The following is an 18,803-nucleotide window of genomic DNA, read 5'->3' as shown; positions in this document are numbered from 1 at the left end:
TTTAATAGAGTGACTTTGCTTACCTTTGCCTTTGTTTCTTCATCTGTAAAACTGGGATAACAGTGGTATTGTCTTATAAGGAGGTTGATTACATAATATATCAACCAAGTTGGGCACAAAAAACAGTAGCATCAAAAGGGATTATCTCAGGCAAACAAAGAAATATAATTTTTTTCTGTCCATTCTAATTACAGGGTGTTTAACAGTTAAGTATCTAGGTTAGAATGCTAGATACTTACCTGTTACTATTTTTAAATGATTCTTTGGAAAATGAGTTACTTCTCTCTGTAGGTATTCATATTGCGTAGATGGATTTATTCCTGTTTTGTCCATCAAGGTTTTCTGAAGTGTCAGTCCTGATGAGAGCACAGCATATGGCAGAACAAAGCAACTACTCCACTGCACTGATCTCTGAATTCCTCCTCATCTGCTTCCCTAACTACCAGAGTTGGCAGCACTGGCTGTCTGTGCCCCTCAGCCTCCTCTTCCTCCTGGCCATGGGGGCCAACACCACCCTCCACCATTGTCATCTGGCTGGGAGCCTCGCTGCATGAGCCCATGTACTACCTGCTCAGCCTCCTCTCCCTGCTGGACATTGTGCTCTGCCTCACTGTCATCCCCAAGGTCCTGGCCATCTTCTGGTTTGACCTCAGACCCATTAGCTTCTCTGCCTGCTTCCTCCAGATGTTCATCATGAACAGTTTCCTGACGATGGAGTCCTGCACTTTCATGGTGATGGCCTATGACCGCTATGTGGCCATCTGCCATCCACTGCGGTACCCCTCCATCATCACTGGCCAGTTTGTGGTCAGGGCTGCCATCTTTATCATGGCCCGGAATGTCCTTCTTACTATGCCTATCCCCATACTTTCTTCCCAATTGAGATACTGTGTAAGAATTATCAAGAACTGTATCTGCACTAACATGTCTGTGTCCAAACTGTCATGTGATGACATCACCTTAAACCAGCTCTACCAGTTTGTGATAGGCTGGACGCTGCTGGGTTCTGACCTCATCCTTATTGTTCTCTCCTACTCCTTTATATTGAAAGTTGTGATAAGGATCTGTCGCGACCCCCTTGCCCGCAAGGAAGACGCAACAACAGGAATCTTCTTTCAGCCGTTTATTCAGGTCCTTGATATTTCTTCTTCTTCCTCTCGGATGCCTCTCCCAGCCTTAATAAAGCATCTCAAGCCCCAATGCGAAGCTGCCACGTGGAGCTTTCTCATAGGGTGTTAAAAAACCATGCGCCAACTCTCCCAAATAAGGAGTTGTTTGTTACAGACCACAGCGGAGCCAGCGCCATCTTGTAATGGCGACCACAGTCCGCAGAAACGGCTCACCACAGTTCCCCCTTTTGTTTTCCAAAAACAATACAGGCGAGAGTAGAGGTCCTATCCCACTGTGCAGAAGTGGCTGCATAGTATGGCTCAGCCCCAAGGAGGGCCCTTCCCCAGATCTGAGGCCATATCAGCCGACGCCTTTTTTCGTGGGACGGGGCGTGGACGCGTCTAACCCGCATGCAATAGGACATGCTCTCCTTGAGGTCCACTCCAAGGATCACTCAAGTGCAGTGCCTTGCCTCGCATCCTGTATCGTGATGATGGTGGACGAAGGGGGATGGCTGAGGCTGAACTGTGGCTGTATAGAAATACGACGACAAACAAGTTGGCAACACCCTAAAAGAAAGGCACGGGTCTTAAGGCGATAGAAAAGCACTAGTGTGGAAACCCATCTGCGTGCAATGGCAGTAAAGCCGGCAGAGTGCAAGGGCTTTCCAACACTAAGAGAATAACAAAGAAAGACATGTCGATCCCAGTGCAATGTTCATAAAACTTGGGGTGCAACGACCATGTCAAAGATTTACTGTTTAATCTGCGTAAGCCAGACTTGAGATGAGATGCCATTTTCTAAAGCTGCAAGAGCTTGTATGATCATAGCTTTATCTGGACCAATTTCCGGCCAAATATTCGCCAATGATACGGGAGGCATTCCTGGAATCATTAAATCATGAACCGGCATCGGCATTGGCCAAGCCCGTGCCGCTGCCCACCACTGCATTGGTGTCGTCCATGTCATCGGCACCAGCACCAGAGCCAGAGCACTCAGCAGAATGAAGATCCTCATCACGGGGTTGCTGTGGTATTTCTTGTTGCTGAGTAGCTGGCGTCAAGACTCTTCTTGTCAGGCGTTCAGGGACCCACAATGGTTCCGTGCGATCCTGGGAAAAAACACATACAGATCCTCGTGCCCATGTCAGCACGGGGTCGGGGCCGTTCCATTGGCCCGTAAGAACATCTTTCCACTTAACATAGCCAATCACAGAGGGCTGAGGGGACACATGTCTATCGGCCGCAGAGCGAACGTGAATATCCAAATTCAAAAAATTAATGGTAAAGAGAGCTAAGGACAGGCGTTCTTTAGGAGTATGTTCAGCTCCTATTCCCCCCTTTTGTTTTTGTAAAGTTTCCTTTAAGGTGCGATGAGCACGCTCAACAGTAGGCTGCCGCATAGTGGCAAGCACACATAATTGGAAAGGTTTATCACTCTGGAGCCTGCATAAAGTAGCATGTTGTATAGCTTCTTCTACTGTCATAAGGGCCGCTCTAGCCTCTTTAGTGAGGCTACGAGGGGAAGTAAGATCTGGATCACCCCTAAGAGTAGCATACAAAGGCTGTAGCATAACATTAGAAATATGTTTTGCAATCCGAAGGACAGCAGCTGTAAGACCTGCATTAGTTAAAGGTCCTCCAATCTCTCTACACACCTTCATCCATGCTTCTATGCCTTTGTTCTTATAAGGAGCGATTGCTGCTTTACATTCCTTGGTGCATTGCTCAAAGACCAATTGCTTGACAAGGGGCATGGCTCTATCAGGATCCCCAAAAATCTTTCCAGCGGCGTCCACCATCCTTGCTACAAAGTCTGAAAAGGGTTCTGTAGGGCCTTGTATAATCTTGGTCAAATTACCAGATACCTCTCCTCTGTTTGGAAGTGACTTCCATGCCCGAATGCAAATGTTATTAATTTGATCATATACCTCAAGAGGGAATCCTGTCTGTTGATTAGCAAATCTACCTTGCCCCAAAAGCATGTCCTTATCCCAATGAGGATGTCCCGCCGCATGGTTTTGGGCGGCCTGTTCTATTGCGCCCTCTAACACAAATGTTCTCCAGTCCAAATATTTACCTGGGGAAACACAAGCCCGAACAAGGCTAGCCCAATCAGAGGGAGTCATACAGTATCTAGACAGACTCTCCACCTGAGTTAGTGTGAAGGCGGCATCCACCCCATAAGTGCGCACAGACTCCGCCAGAGTCTTCACAATTTTAAAATCTAAAGGCTCATGGAATCTTCCCCTATTATCGTCCTGAAAAACTGGATAAGCAAGACCCATCTCAGCGTGAACAGCCTTCCATGTTTGAGCATGGAAAGCTCTCCCCGAAACACCCCCACCATACGGCGGTGGATCCGGAGGATCACATTTCTTGAGCCCCTGCTTATCTTTGCTCCCTTCTCCTACAGCTAAACTCCCTAGCTGGCGAGACAGCCTCCCAAGCTCCTCCTCCTCATTCTCCTCTTCCTCTGACCCACTTTCACATGGAGGTGTGCGCAGCGCACTGAGATCTGGATACAATCGCCTCTTCCCCTGTTTCACGCTCCGCACACTTCCATCCTCCCGAGATACCTCACTTCCTGCCGTCTCTGATTTCTCCTCATGTAATTGTTCTAGAACTTCCTGTCCTTTAGTAAGTGCGTCATGACATCTGTCCTCTGTGAGGCAACTACGGACTATTCTCCAAAGGGGTATCACCCCGCCCTCTAATATGCCCTGCTCAGAAGCAAAGTCAAGATCTTTGCCTAATTTATCCCAACTAGGTATGGTAAGGCTGCCCGAAAATGCAAACCACGGTGCAGCAATATCTATCTTCTGTAAAAATCTCTGTAAAGTACGATTCTTCACTTCCAGGCCCTTGGAACGTAACAGGCCATCTAGGGCCAGGAGAAGCGGACTTGAAGATGCGGCACCCATGACACAACAACAAAAGAAACACAGAAAACAAAAGACACAGACGACAAAAGAAACACAGAAAACAAAAGTGAAAGTACACATTGCAGCTGCAATAAAATATGAGGCTCTCTCTTTCTTTGTAGAGGAGCTGACCCCGCTTTGGTCGCGGATCCCACTTACTGGGACTATCCCCGCTTTGGTCGCGGGTCCCACTTACCTGGGACTATCCGGTGCACCACCCCTGACGTCTGAAAGTTCTGGTTCCCGGGTCTCGGCACTACTTGTCGCGACCCCCTTGCCCGCAAGGAAGACGCAACAACAGGAATCTTCTTTCAGCCGTTTATTCAGGTCCTTGATATTTCTTCTTCTTCCTCTCGGATGCCTCTCCCAGCCTTAATAAAGCATCTCAAGCCCCAATGCGAAGCTGCCACGTGGAGCTTTCTCATAGGGTGTTAAAAAACCATGCGCCAACTCTCCCAAATAAGGAGTTGTTTGTTACAGACCACAGCGGAGCCAGCGCCATCTTGTAATGGTGACCACAGTCCGCAGAAACGGCTCACCACAAGGATCAAGGGTGAGGGTGCTGTGGCCAAGGCCCTGAGCACATGTGGGTTCCACTTCATCCTCATCCTCTTCTTCAGCACAGTGCTGCTAGTTCTGGTCATCACTAACCTGGCCAGAGAGAGAATTCCCCCTGATGTCCCCATCCTTCTCAACATCCTGCACCACCTCATTCCCCCAGCGCTGAACCCCATTGTTTATGGTGTAAGGACCAAGGAAATCAAGCAGGGAATCCAGAAACTGCTGAGAAGATTGTAAGAAGTCAAATGAGTGAGATGTGACCTTGGAACAGAAATTGACAATGGGAATTAATTTTCACAATGCATAGGAAATTTAAATATTTCATGTAAGAGTAAGTTTGTATTTTGCTTTGCTCAATGCTGACTATGGGATATTCATATATTGATGCCTGTTTTCTGTTACACTGACTAGAAGCTTAACTTTTGCCTTTTGGAATAACTTTTAAGTTTTTTCTGGCCTTATCAATTGAAAGGGACTTATCAAGCCATAACTTCAGGAACTTTGAGTGATATGGTTGTCAAATAAAGAAGAAATGTTATTCCAATAGTTGTAAATGCTCTTCAGTTTCCTAAATTGTTTAACTCATATGTGTTAGATCTCTTTATTCTCGTTGATATGGCTGAACCTGGTTTGTGCCATCAGTGAGTCTCTTGTGGAGCTACAGAAGTTGATTCCAGAACTTTGGTCTGATGTAGAGTGAGTGGCATGTGTCATACACTGCTTCTTTTCTCCCTGATAGAAATCATTATCATTTATACTTAAAGCCACTTCTCTGATGTAAAAATTTTCTGTAGTTTTTTCCTTATTTGTAATAAATTTGGTTAAATTCTAGGATGATTTATATTTGCAAGCATACATTTTTAAATATATTTTTAAATGATTCATTTTAGTTATAGATAACATTAGGGTACATTTTGATATAATCACAAAAGCATGGAATATAATTTGCTCTAATTCATTCCATAGCACCTCCAGCTCCTCCCTTCCATTCTTCTCTCCCTCTAGTTCTGATGATCTTTCTGGAATTTATTTATAGTATTTTTAAAAGTTAGTGTTTCGTGGGTATACTTGTTCGTGGGATTCGCTGTGATGTACTCATGTGTGTACACATGAAAGTTCAGTCAAATTCATTCCATTCTTCTTCCCTTTTCCTGTATTTCTTTACTCCTCCTCCTCCTCAATCCTGTTTGTCTACTCTACTGATATTTCTTCTATTTTGATGAAAGATTTCTCTCTCTTTTTTTCTTTTCTCTTTCCCTCTCACCTTATTTTGGATTAGCTTCTGCATAGCAGAGACAACACTTTAACATTGACTTTCAGAACTGGCTTATTTCACTTTGCATTATATCCTCCAGTTCCATTCATTTGCTGGCACATGCCATAATTTCATTCTTCTTCATTACGACTGAGTAATACTCCCTTGTGTATATATGCCACATTTTTCTGTATCCATTCATCTGTTGAAAGAAACCTAGGATGCATCCATAGTTTGGCTGTTGTGCTGCTTTTCAGAGTGGTTGTACTAATTTGCAGTCCCGCCAACAATGTATGAGTGTAAATTTTCCCCCACATCCTCTCCAACATTTATTATTATTTGCATTCTTGATAATTGCTATTTTGACTGGAGTGTGTCTTATTTTAAGTGAAATATTATGTTCTCTCCCCACCCAGTTATCAGTGTCTAATTTCATACTGTCTTACCTGGTTTCTCCGTCAGATTTCAGATACCATCTACATTCCCATCCTTTCCTTCATTTCTTAGATATACCTTAAATTGTATTCCTCATCCTATTTGAAGCCCTATTGTGTCAATCTTCATATCTTGTTCTGGGGACAGTGTAGTTTTCCATAGAATGCAGGCATTTGAATTAGTGAGTGGCTAAATAAGAAAAAATGTTTTTAACTCTTTACAGTTCTCATCCCAATCATGCTCTGAAAGTGATTGTGACTGATTGGTGGTGATTGATTGATATTTCCTGGTATTGATTTACATTAGTAACCAGGTCCCTTTTGGGATAGTAATTGAGGGCTTCATATATAGTATTTTATGAGTCATTTGAGAATGCTTTCCTACTTAGCTGATCTGGGTTGACCCAACTTTTCTTGGAGGACTTATAAAGTAATTTATCATTCCTATGATGTTGCCTTTCATCAAAATAATATCTTTAATCTCCATTTTCTGTTTTGAAACTCCCAAGACAGAGCCCAATCAAAACACAATACTTTTCAAGCACTCTTCCCTTTGCTTGTTCATCTGCCAGTTCCTAACTCGTGCTTTTCTAGATTATGCTCCATACTTGCTGGTATATATATTTTCAAAGTAGCCTTTTCCACACAGAAAACTTAATGTCTTTGTTTGACAAACTGAGCCCACTCTAAGAGTCTCAGTTTAGATTCTACTTACTCCACAGTGCCTTATTTTATTCACCCCAATGGAATTGATCTGGCCATCTTGAGTCATGAGTATGTGTTCATCTCTCAGATATTAGATTGTAAACTTCTCTGAAACTGGCCCAGTAAACACCCACAGAGAATTAAAATTCCATCTTTTCAATTTATAGAATTGCTAATATAGCACTTTACATATTGTTATATTTGTTGAATAAAAGTTAATAAAACATGACAGTTTGTTTCTTGTTTTCTTTGAAAATGGCTCAGAGAACCAAGTCATTAATATATTCTCCAAAACACTTAACAAAAAGCTGCATATAACTCACAGTTCAATGCAAACTTGAATACCATAAAATCTAAGTGTTCTTATTTTGGCACTATATATATATATATATATATATATATATATATATATATATATATATATATTATTCTACTTAGGATAGAAGCCAGAAGTAATTTACCACTATCTACATGACCAGTTTTTTTTTTTTTAATTTTAAGTTAGAGTCTCACTAAGTTGCTGCGGTTGGCCTCCAACTTGGCCGTGACTCAGTCTCCTGAGTCACTGGAATTACAGATGTGTGCCACTGCACCTGATAATTCTGCTTATCTTGGAATGAGACTGATTTATTTAAACCCCTGAGCACATGAGTTTGGCCATTTATAAGATGTGTGACTTTTGACTCACAGATCTCAATCTGAGTTGGTATTCTCATTTAAGAAGGATGATAACTCCTCTATTATTAAGCAGTTTTTCCTGATTTTTCAATGTGCTAGATGACCTAATTTATGAAGAGTTTCTCAACCAGAGTCTAAAACATGCTTCTAAATTATAAGTAGGAACCCACTTTATTATTTTCCTCTGTACATTTGCTTCTCTAATGTTTTCGAAGAAATGTATCTTCATTATCGTATACTCCTGTGTATTGAGATCAGAAAGACACATGTGTTAGAAGTCTGTAGGTCAAACCAGAAGCAAAGTACAGTTCAGGCGTGTATCAAGAAAGGAGACTAAAGGGAGACCCTAAGTGTGAAGAGTTGTTCTTCAATTTTTACACCAGATGATAAGGGTTCAACAATGTATCAGTTTTTGTCATTTTACCTGATGAGATTTGCTATTAACAAGGGTGATATGAGTTACACTAAGACCTTTGGTACAAGAATGATGAGGTTCAGGGGAGAGCGGTAGAGCTCCAAACCCCTACTTGAGAATCAGATTGTCCAACCTGGGGGAATGGAGGCCGGAAGGGAGCAATGCTACAGGGATGTCAATCTGATGTCTAAAACTAGCAGAGCTAGCCTAGAGCTGAGCTAGTGGAGGCAGGATCAGGATTAGTCTGACATCAGTGCTCACATGTAGACATTTGAGAAAAGAGTGAATTTACTTCTTTAATGAGAGAATTTGTCATAATAAGACTCTGCTTCTCCACTCTTCTGGAGTTGTGCAAATGGAACCATATGTAGATGTGTTCATCTGTAAGAAGTGACATTTGGCCTATGTTTAGGGAAAACATGGGAAAATTAGTGATGCAGGTTGCTGGAAGGTCAAGGAAACACCCTCAGAAAATCAATATTCCAGTTGGTGTGTAGTTGGATCCTTCACCACTTCACTATGTGTCCTTTCACAGTCAATCCTACTCCTGCCTTGGAAAGTTTATTCCCTTGTCTTACACCTTTCTGCCCAGAGAAGGACGAACATTTGGGATAGCAACCCCACCAAAGGAGCAAAGTGAGAGGTGACAGATAAAGTGAACTCAGATTTTTGTCTCATCACTACTCAGTTTTTGTCCTTTAGCTCTTACTGATTCTCAGAAAATGTGCAAAATGTCCTGAGATTAGAGGTGGAGCAGAGGATTGAAATGCTGGTAACAGAAGGCTGATAGAAGAGCTAAGGGATTTAATAGTTGTGTTCAAGGGAGTAAAGAACAAGGAGAATGATCTCATTGTATCTAAGACTCTAATAACAGAGAACATGTAACACTCAGACAAAGTAAGACAAAAGCGTTAGAAAAAAATCAGGGAAATATTTTCTGATTGAGGTAAGAATATGTGTAATGTAGCAGGAGTCAGATAAAATACATTATATACTAATGCAGCTTAAATACTGTAAGGAAACAATGAAACTTAAGTCTAATATAATTTTTTTTATCCATAGACCTTCCCTGGGACCACAGAACGACAGAGTGGAATGATCTAAATTAATTTTACTCATATTGTTCTGGAAGAAGCTTTGGGGGGCATTTGAGGGGTTAGAATAGCAGCAAATGATCACTCTAGGAGGATATGAAAGGACATGTACATCAACAGATGTAATTTTGTCTATTTTATTTCACCCACACATAGCCCTTCCCTCTTACCAGCTCTGGTGTTATTTTTAAGTACACGCCTGTTTTTATTCTTTTTTTTGATGAACTATTTTTAACTCTGTCTTATTTCCTCTTTTGGTTTATTATACTTTTTTGTTTTTGAAGTTTTATTTGTTGCTTGAGGGTTTACAGAATACGTCATTATCACAGAATACCTTCAAGTGATAGGTTATTTCCTACATAGTGTAACAAACTTACAGAGCAACTGTTATACATTGCTATGCATTATTCACAAAGGAGAATTATGCAGTCATAAAGAAGAATGATTTTATGACATTGCCAGTAAATGGGTGGATCTGGAAGCTATCAAGATAAGTGAAATAATCCAGTCCCCAAAATCCAAAGGTCTAATGTTTTCTCTGATAGTTGGAAGCTAACCCACAATAAAGGGTGGGGGTGGTAAGGCTAGGAATAGAAGTGTAGTAGATCAGACAATGGAGAATGGAAGGGAAGGAAGGGGAATAAGCAAAGGAAATACAGTGGAATGAATCTGACATAGTTTTCCCATGAACATATATGAAAACAACACACTGAAACCACCACCATGCATAGCCATATTTTCTAACTTTCCTTGTGATTTCTTATTTGATATATGGTTACTGAGATGTGCTTTTTTTCCCCAAGTATTTAGGGTTTTTCATTGCCATCATGTTGTTATTGGTTTTCAAATTCTATGTTGGCAAGATAATATATTCTGTACTCTTTTATTATTTTAAAATTTATTGGTATATTTGATGACTAAATATACAAAAAGTAACATCCAGTGGCTTTCCAACTCACATGTAACATTATCAGCTGGCACTAAGTTCCTTTGCCCAAAACTACCTGTATCAATTATGATTCTTTTAAGTAAAATGACATCAATGTTAGGATAAAGGGCGTTTTCTTAAAAAGTGGTCTTCTCAGCTGCTTTGAAGAGACCTTGCTGCTACCCAGGAGTCCAGTGATTTGGAGCCACTGTCAAACTTAGAGGGTTTGAAGATGCTCTAAAACTGAGCAAAAGTTCGGACTTTCCATTTCCATTCCAGACAGGGTTGCAGGAAAGATGTCATAATCAGAGCTGTCATTTATCTTATTCTGAAATCACTCTGAAAAAATGAGTAGACAACTGTGGGCACCAGGAGAAAAAAAATTAACATGTGTGTGTGTGTGTCAAGGAGCGGGGCCTCTTCATGATCCAGCTATCCAGATATATCCCAACAGAACGTGGAGCCAAATGCCTGTGGGCTGTTCTTGGCATGGGGGCTAGTAGGACTAGAAGGACTCTTCATTGTAGAGTGGCCTCTATCCATATCATCCATACAACCATGGTATCTTGGCTGTGCCTGTGGCAGGAACCTCTGAAGAAACTAACTAGAATGGATTCAGATCAATCCTTTAACATAGAACACCCTGAGCACTCGCTGGCGGATCTGCCGAGTCTTCACCCCATAGACGAGAGGATTGAGGGCAGGTGGCACAAGGAGGTACAGGGTGGCCAGAAGAACATGGACATGATGGGGTACATGGTGGCCAAAGCGATGAGTGAGGAAGGAGAATATTCCAGGGACATAGAAGACCAAGATGACACAAACATGAGCCCCACATGTGCTAAAGGCCTTGAGTCGAGCCTCACTCCCTGGTACCTTCAGCACTGCCTGGAGGATGAGGGCATAGGAGACACCAATGGCCAGGGTATCTAGCCCAATCACCAGAAGTGCTACTGCCAGCCCATAGGCTCTGTTCACTGTGGTTTCTGAACAGGCAAGTTTTACCACAGCCATATGTTCACAATAGGCATGGCCTATGACTGTGGTCTGGCAGAAGATAAGGCTCTGAAGGAGGATGGGGAAGGGAATGAGGAGGATCAATCCACGCACCAGCACTGCCACCCCAATGCGCCCTATGGTCCCTGGATGCAGGATGGTGGAATGGTGCAGAGGATGGCAAATGGCCACATAGCGATCCAGAGCCATGGCCACCAGTACACCTGACTCCATGGAGGAGAAAGCATGAATGAAGAACATCTGGGTCAGGCAGACAACATACCCAATCTCATGAGCATGGGCCAGGAGCACAGCAAGGGCTTTGGGTGCAGTGGAGGAGGCCAGGACAAGATCAATGGCAGCTAGCATGGCCAAGAAGAGGTACATGGGTTGGTGCAAGGATTGCTCAGCCCAGATGATGAAGATAATGGTAACGTTGCCCACTAGAGCAAACAAGTAAAGGACACCCAAGGGGAAAGCTATCCAGTGCTGACTCTCCTCTAGACCTGGAATACCTACCAGGAAAAAGGAAGGCTGAGGTAGCCTCCAGCTGGAATTGCTAAGGGCCATCATAAAGGGCTTAGAGAGGGAAAAAGGAGAAGAAACCAACGTCATGATTTTTTTTCACTCCTGATATGTTACCACATAGTCCAGCTCTGGCTGCCCTCTGCACCAGAAGAATGAAGCACCTTGAGCTGCAACACAAGGGAATACAGTTAGAGACAAGGAACAATATCCCCTTTCCTGGAGATACGCTTCTTATGGGTGAGACTTGCACATGTCTGAATTAGGATAAATCTCGTTTTACTCAGAGATAAGAATAAACACATGCTGCCTTTAGGGGAGATGCTTACACTTTACCATTCAATTATTTGTATTTCAGAACAGTTCATTTGAAAGATCTCCCCTCATTCATTCTCTGGATGTTAATAAGTCCATCTTTTACTTTTGAAACTAGTCTCCTTCAGTTTCCACAACGTTGTACTCTTCAGTTGTTCCTCCTCTGACCCCAGGCCCACCATCTTCTCCACCTCATTAGAGATTGAGTCCAGGGTTCCATCCCCTCTTTCTTTCACAATATTATACATTATCTCTGAATTGAGTTCACCCATTCACATGCTTTTAACATTTAAATACTTCCATTTCTTCCAAACCTATGATTTTAAGTCAAATATCTTTCTGAAACAAATGATATTTTTGTGTTTGCTTTACTACAGACTATGCAGTAAACATATCCAAGACTGGACAAAGTTTCCTATCCTTCCCAAATTTTCCCTAAGTCTTGTCAATATTTTTGTGAGTTATACCACTATCTACTTTCCCAAGTTCATCCAGAAATTTGGAAACTCTCCTTACTCATTTTTTCCTTCATCTCTTTGCCCCTTCACCAATTCTTATTGACTTATTTATTTATTTATTTATTTATTTATTTATTTATTTATTTTTCATCTCTTATAGCCTCTCCTTTTCCCCGACCCCTGAAATGCCAGCTTTAGCTCACACTCCCAACTTCTTTCATCTGGACTTCGTCATTAGGTGTTTCTGCCTTAGCTTTGGGTCTCTCCCCAATCTACTTTTAATCCTGAAGTTAAAGGGTTTTTCCTAAAATGCAGATGTCATCATGTTACTCCAATGGTCAAAATTCTTCATGAATTCCCTGTATGAATAGTCATATTTTTAAGACAAGCACTTGGAGTTTTGAAGACGGTCTTTGTGTATTTTTGTCTTACATTCAACATGTTCCCATATGTTAAATGTTTTGTTTTAGACATTCTAAAACTCCTGGGATTACCACTGGACCACTCTATTTTGTATATTCCCTTCGTGTATTCTTTCATTTTCCTCCTTTATCTGAATTGATACTTCTCATCTCCCACCCCTCAGGAAGATTCATTGACTGTATTAGGTTAATGCCTATTATATTAGTAACTCTCAATAGGATCATCCTTTGTTCATTCACAAATTCTGATTTATCACTACTATAAAATCCCTTTCAATATCTTAATGGTTTGTTTCAACAGGAAGGATCATATAGTTCATTAAACTTGGTAATTACATGTTAGCGTGTTAGACAATTCACAATGTGGTAAGATAAACACAAGCATTGGGGACTAAAGGATTCAGATGCAAGCTGTGTCCATTTCATATTCTACGAATGAATTGTTGGCAGTCTACTTAAACTCTCAAAGGCTTTATCTTAGGGTAAATAAGATCACGTCACAGATTTATATTAAATATTAATGAAATACTACATTTAAAGTCGTGATACATAAGTAATTCTATAAATGATAGTTATTAACAGTAATAATAAGCAATGACTTAGTATGAGATCACAGATTTCTTTTTTCTTTATCTACATGAATCTCTTTCTGTGTTTCAGATTGTTGTTGTGTCTCTCATCATGATGCTATAATAACTCAGTCTCTGTCACCCTCCTTGTAAATATCAAGTGCCAAATAACTAGGGTTCTACTTAACCACTTTTTAACACCTCAAGCACCAACACAAAAATCTGAATCTGTACGTTTGTGTCTACATGTTGGTTTTAAAAGCCAGATGGCACTCTGAAATAATGTTTTTCTGTGTTGAGGGTTTACACATGTAAATGTAAATATAATCAAGAAGGCCTCAGTTTTTGTGGACTGAGCACCCAGAGATCATTCCGTATGCCTTTTCCTAAATCAATAATGATTAAATACTGCCCCAAAACTCTAAAAATATCAGCAATAAAAAAATGAACTGCCTGGCTGGTATGTGTCTCCCTGTCTTTGTTTTTCATCCAGAGTCAGCTTAGAAAAGCAGTGACATTACTATTGAGACCTCCAGGGGAATCTCATAATTATAAAAAATTCACCTTTCAGTACTTAACATTTCACCCAGTGAGACAGTTGATTGCTTTCTTAGCTACCCTCTTCTGCCACGAGATTAAGGCCATTTCCTGTCTTTTAGCTGAGAAGTGAAAGAGCAGCTACACATGTGCAGGGCGCCCTGGCCTTAACACAGGCAGCATCCAAGGAGCACTGAGGCTGAAGCCCACCTGTGGGAACAGGAGAGATGAGAGAAGCTTGTGGTGAGTATAGCTTGCCTCCTCTTTGTCCTGGGTGACTCCTGAGCTACAGTAAAAGCCTAGAACTGCTTGTTAAATATCAGCTGTTAAAGTAACAAGAATTGACTGTGTGTTCCTTAGAGGAAAAGCAGAAGGGACTTTATTCCCAGGAACCTGAAGGGGAAGTGCCCTTAACTCTCTGACCAGGAAGCAAAGGGATAAATGAGCAAAGCACTGATGTTGCTCAGCTCCTACTTGTTTTTGTAAATCCAGTGCAAGCAGCCTCTCTTCCATGAGGCTGTCCTCCAGTCCTGCGAGGCAGCAGGATGTGGCTCCTACCCTTTCCCATCACAGTCTCCTCACTACTTTGTCAGTGCACTGATTACTCTGCACTGTAAAACCAGTCAGTGTCAGTCCTTGAGGAGTCGGGACTATGCCTTCCTTACTGGAGCAGCCCCAGCACAAACTTCAGAAGGGCCTAGAATCTAGTTGTTACTCAGGAATGTTGGTGAAATAAACACCCACATGACTAAATTAAAGAATAAATGAATAAGAACATGAGTGTCTTAAAGGAACTGAGAATTGTGGGAACCTGACAAGTCAGAGGCTCAACTTAAGGCATAAGGATGATGTACCAGACAGTGGAGTGTCTCTTGAGCAGGGAGGGGGCTAAGCCTCAGTGTTCTTCATGCTAAGAGATACTCTGGGAGCTTTGTGACAGAACCAGCCTTGCTGAACCTCTCTACCTTGAGAGGCCAGGGAGGAGTCCCAGATGTGTGTAAGATATGAGGGAATTCCTTTGATCATGAGGGATCACTACTGTCACTAAGCAGAAAGTCTCTTCTTTGATGTGACCTGACCCTTCTCCTTAATTCTCTTCTTGACACTGGCCTGGACTCTATGAGAGTGAGAAAGAGAGAGAGACAAGAGCACACATAGCTATTGGAGGAGGTCACAGAAGCAGAGTGTCCATGATACTGGCCTAATAAGAAAGAGGTAGAGCTCCAGAGAATAGACCTGAGACACACAGATAATTGATTCATTATGCCTGACAGCACTGTTCCCTGGTCTCTTGAAAATGCACAGTTTAGTCTGAAGTCAGCCTTGAGAAAGACTCAGCAACACAGAGAGAACTGAGAAAAAGACAAAATGCCTGGACTCAGAAATCTTCCACTACAGCCTTACCTGCTCCACTCCAGGGATTCCTAGACTCCCATGAAGACCTTCTGCACTACCTAGGAACTACTAATGATGATTGGGTATTTTATTCAGAAGGCTTCACTGCAGTCTCTGACACTCAAGGGAAACCCAAAGACATCACTCAAGGTCTGTGCAGTTAAAGTTTCCCAAAGTTAGGAAACATGAGTTCTAGACCTGGCAAGAGTAGCACGGATTATGTCCTCCTGCAGTATATGTGCTGGTGAGAATGCTGACCCAAGACCATGCTGAATGCCCCGTGACTGCCTCAGGCTGACCCCAAAGGTTTGATGACATCTATAGGCATCTGTCAACCCACAGGTTGGCTTGCAGCAATGTGTCCTCCTCTGATCTCTCTTTTTGTGCTTGACTCTCCCTGTCAGTGCCCAGGTCAGACCTGGGAAAACAACTATTCTGTCTCAGGAGGAAATAAAACTAAGAGATGCTAAACCAGAGGCACTGGGAGACTCAGCACCACACTAACCAGGCCAAGAAATGACCCCATCACAAGGGCTCTGAGAACAACAAAAGTTCTCAGCAGTCTTCCCCTCAAATAATAAGCCCCAAGTCTGACCTCATTTTCCCCACCTGAAATCCCATGGAGTGTCTCATGGCTGGTTCTCTCACTTTTACCTTGAGCGTCCATTCTTGATGTTTACCCAAGGCAGGGACAGTGACTGTGGACAGAGCACTGGGAAGGTAGGGTGTTATTACCAATCCCAGGTCCCAGAGGGCTCCAGACACACCTGGACAAAACCAACCTGGTGTGAAGATTGACAGGAGGTGCGTCAAGCGAAGGATACTGCCCTCAGGGATGGGTGGTTAGGCAGAGAGGCAAAGCAGATAGTGCCACCCACACCTAAATAGGGCCTCACCTCTGTCCAGTGTTAATTATGACCCCTGCATCATACTGCACATTCTTAGGGCTGCGCTAGGAAACCTCCTTTCGGTGACCTGGGAAATCCCAAACTGCTCTGGAGTTCAGACTTCTCATTGTCACAGAACAATCCAAGACCCAGTAAATTCTTTAATGGATACTGTGTTTCAGTGCACCTGTTCTCCAGGACTTAGGAGTGTTGACTGCTGGAAACTCACAACTGAGTTACTATTTAAAAACTGTTTTTATTTTTTCTAATTAGTTATACATGAAAGTAGAATGCTTTTTGACACATCATACATAAAAATGGAGTATAACTTCTCATTCTTCTGGTTGTTCATTATGTAGACTATCACTGGTCGTGTAATAATGTTTGATTAATTCTGCTATCATTTCCACCCCCATACCCCCTCCCCTCCATTCTGTTTAATTCAAAATACCTCAATTCTTCTCTAGCTCTCCCTCCCTTTATGGTGATTCAGCATTCACATATCACACAAAACATTCAGCCTTTGGGTCTTTGGGATTGGCTTATTTTGTTTAATGTGATATTCTCCACTTCCATCCATTTACCTGCAAATAACATAATTTTTTTTAAGGCTGAGTAATAGTCTATTGTGTATGTATACCACAGTTTCTTTATCCATTCATGTGTTAAAGGACACCTAAGTTGGTTCCATAGTTTGGCTATTGTGAATGGAACTGCTACAATGATTGATGTGGCTGTGTCACTATGGTATACTATTTTTAAGTTCTTTGGGTATAAACCTAGGAGTCAGACAACTGGGTCGAATGGTGGTTGCAATCCAAGTTTTCAAAGGAATCTCCATACAGCTTTCTATAGTAATTGCACTAATTTTCAGTCTCACCAGCTTGGGAATAACTAGTTTTTCCTTCAGTGTTTTATTATTCATTTGTTGATAACCTTAGAAATAATAACTTACCTCATTGACATATTATAGTCTAATTCAATATATGTAAGTTAAAGAAATGTTCAAGATTGTGTAAAATTATTTTCCTAAAGTGATATATTTATCCCTGTGTAAGATATTTATAGAAGTTAGTAAAAATTAATCATAAAGTAAATGATCACTTATTAACCATATAAATTTTTTTTAAAGAATGCAGCTTTTACATGTTAGATAAGGTATGTTTTGTAAGTTTACTGTAATTTTTCATCTTAAAGTTCTCTTAGATATATCCTCCATGTTCCTGGTTGATATGCCTTCCCATTGTAAACAGTTTATGTAACTCTCAGTCACCTCCAGGGAGACTATAAGTTGATTACTTTTCTTACTCCACTTGAATATAAATGCAGAAATCTCCCTTTTCATCTTGAAAATGTCTGTGTATCTACAGGGACACAAGAGCCCATGGGAGCCCAAAGACCAATGCTTTGTCTTTCTGGTCAAAGGAGAATGGCTTTATCCAGATAACAATATTTTCATAAATGGATCCAGAGGCCAAAGCCACAAGCATAGGATTTAGCAAGAAACCGAGGAGCCAAACCTTACCTGAAAAGCGTTGGATGGTCAAAAGTGCTGGGTAGAGAAGACATTCTCTGTTAAGTATTTTTTGGGAACAGTATATTGGAAAAAAAAGCATGAGTGACACTTTGAGTTTGTTCTTTGACTTTCTTCATTATTTATTTCAGAGAATGTTATTGTACTCTGTAGAGATCACTGATATTAGAGAAACATGAGCATGTGAGGATGTAGGTCAGCTTAGCTCATGCTCTATCACTGATAGGGAGGATGACAGCACAGAAGGTTTCCTTCTTTGATTATTAGAGGCATAATGCAAGCGTCTTAATTTGTGCCAACTGCCAGAAGGGAAAAGGAAGGAAGCCTTGTCCTTGACCTTAATGAGCTTTGATCCTCCTAGGAGAGATGGCTAAGTGATGAAACCAGTCAGAGGGACAAAACGATAAAAAAGGAATTTATAGTATTCTCAGAGAATCCATGGGAGGAAGACAGATTTCAAATCAGAAAGCCAGAATTGTACTGTAAGAACAGAAGGTCATGGGAGGCGGCCAATTTGATATCTGAAGCTGAGCAGAGCTGTGGCTGAGGCTCTATGAACTGAGACAGACGGCTTGGATTAAGGTTAACCTAAATGAGAAGTTAGGTCATTCCTGAAGTCCTATCCCTGAAAAGCAGTATCTGCTTTACCTAGGAAATTTGTTAGAAAGCCATATCATCCTACGTCTACAGAAATGGGCTGTGTCCAGAAATCTGTGTTTTTTTTTTCCGGAGTGTTTTATTTTATTTTATTTTTTTATTAGTTGTTCACAAAATAACAAAGCTCTTGACATATCATATTTCATACATTAGTTTGAAGTGGGTTATGAACCCCCAATTTTACCCCAAATGCAGATTGCAGAATCACGTCGGTTACACATCCACAATTTTACATAATGCCCTATTAGTAATTGTTGTATTCTGCTACCTTTCCTATCCCTTACTATCCCCGCTCCCCTCCCCTCCCATCTTCTCTCTCTACCCCATCTACTGTAATTCATTTCTCTCCTTGTTTATTTTCCCATTCCCCTTACAACCTCTTATAGGTAATTTTGTGTAGCAATG

At 41.5% G+C, this 18,803-nt stretch overlaps 2 protein-coding genes across 2 annotated transcripts; one reads left to right on the top strand and one right to left on the bottom strand.

Moving 5' to 3' along the window:
* Positions 1 to 374: 374 nt before the first annotated feature.
* LOC308642136 (olfactory receptor 56A4-like) lies at positions 375 to 4,831 on the top strand (the record flags this gene model as incomplete). Its single annotated transcript, XM_081280742.1, is given in 3 exon segments — positions 375 to 518; positions 520 to 1,053; positions 4,571 to 4,831. Coding segments are annotated over 3 exon segments (939 nt in total).
* A 5,887-nt stretch (positions 4,832 to 10,718) lies between these two features.
* Positions 10,719 to 11,714, bottom strand: LOC308642028 (olfactory receptor 52L1-like; the record flags this gene model as incomplete). Its single annotated transcript, XM_081280629.1, has 1 exon — positions 10,719 to 11,714. The coding sequence occupies one exon, from the start codon at positions 11,712 to 11,714 to the stop codon at positions 10,719 to 10,721; it is 996 nt and encodes a 331-aa protein (XP_081136755.1).
* Between the last annotated feature and the right edge of the window lie 7,089 nt (positions 11,715 to 18,803).

Source organism: Spermophilus citellus, assembly GCF_964194105.1.
Source record: "Spermophilus citellus genome assembly, chromosome: 2".
In the NCBI taxonomy this organism is placed as follows: Eukaryota; Metazoa; Chordata; class Mammalia; order Rodentia; family Sciuridae; genus Spermophilus; species Spermophilus citellus.
Note: the sequence above shows the minus strand (reverse complement) of the source record. Positions and strands in the feature narration are given on the sequence as shown.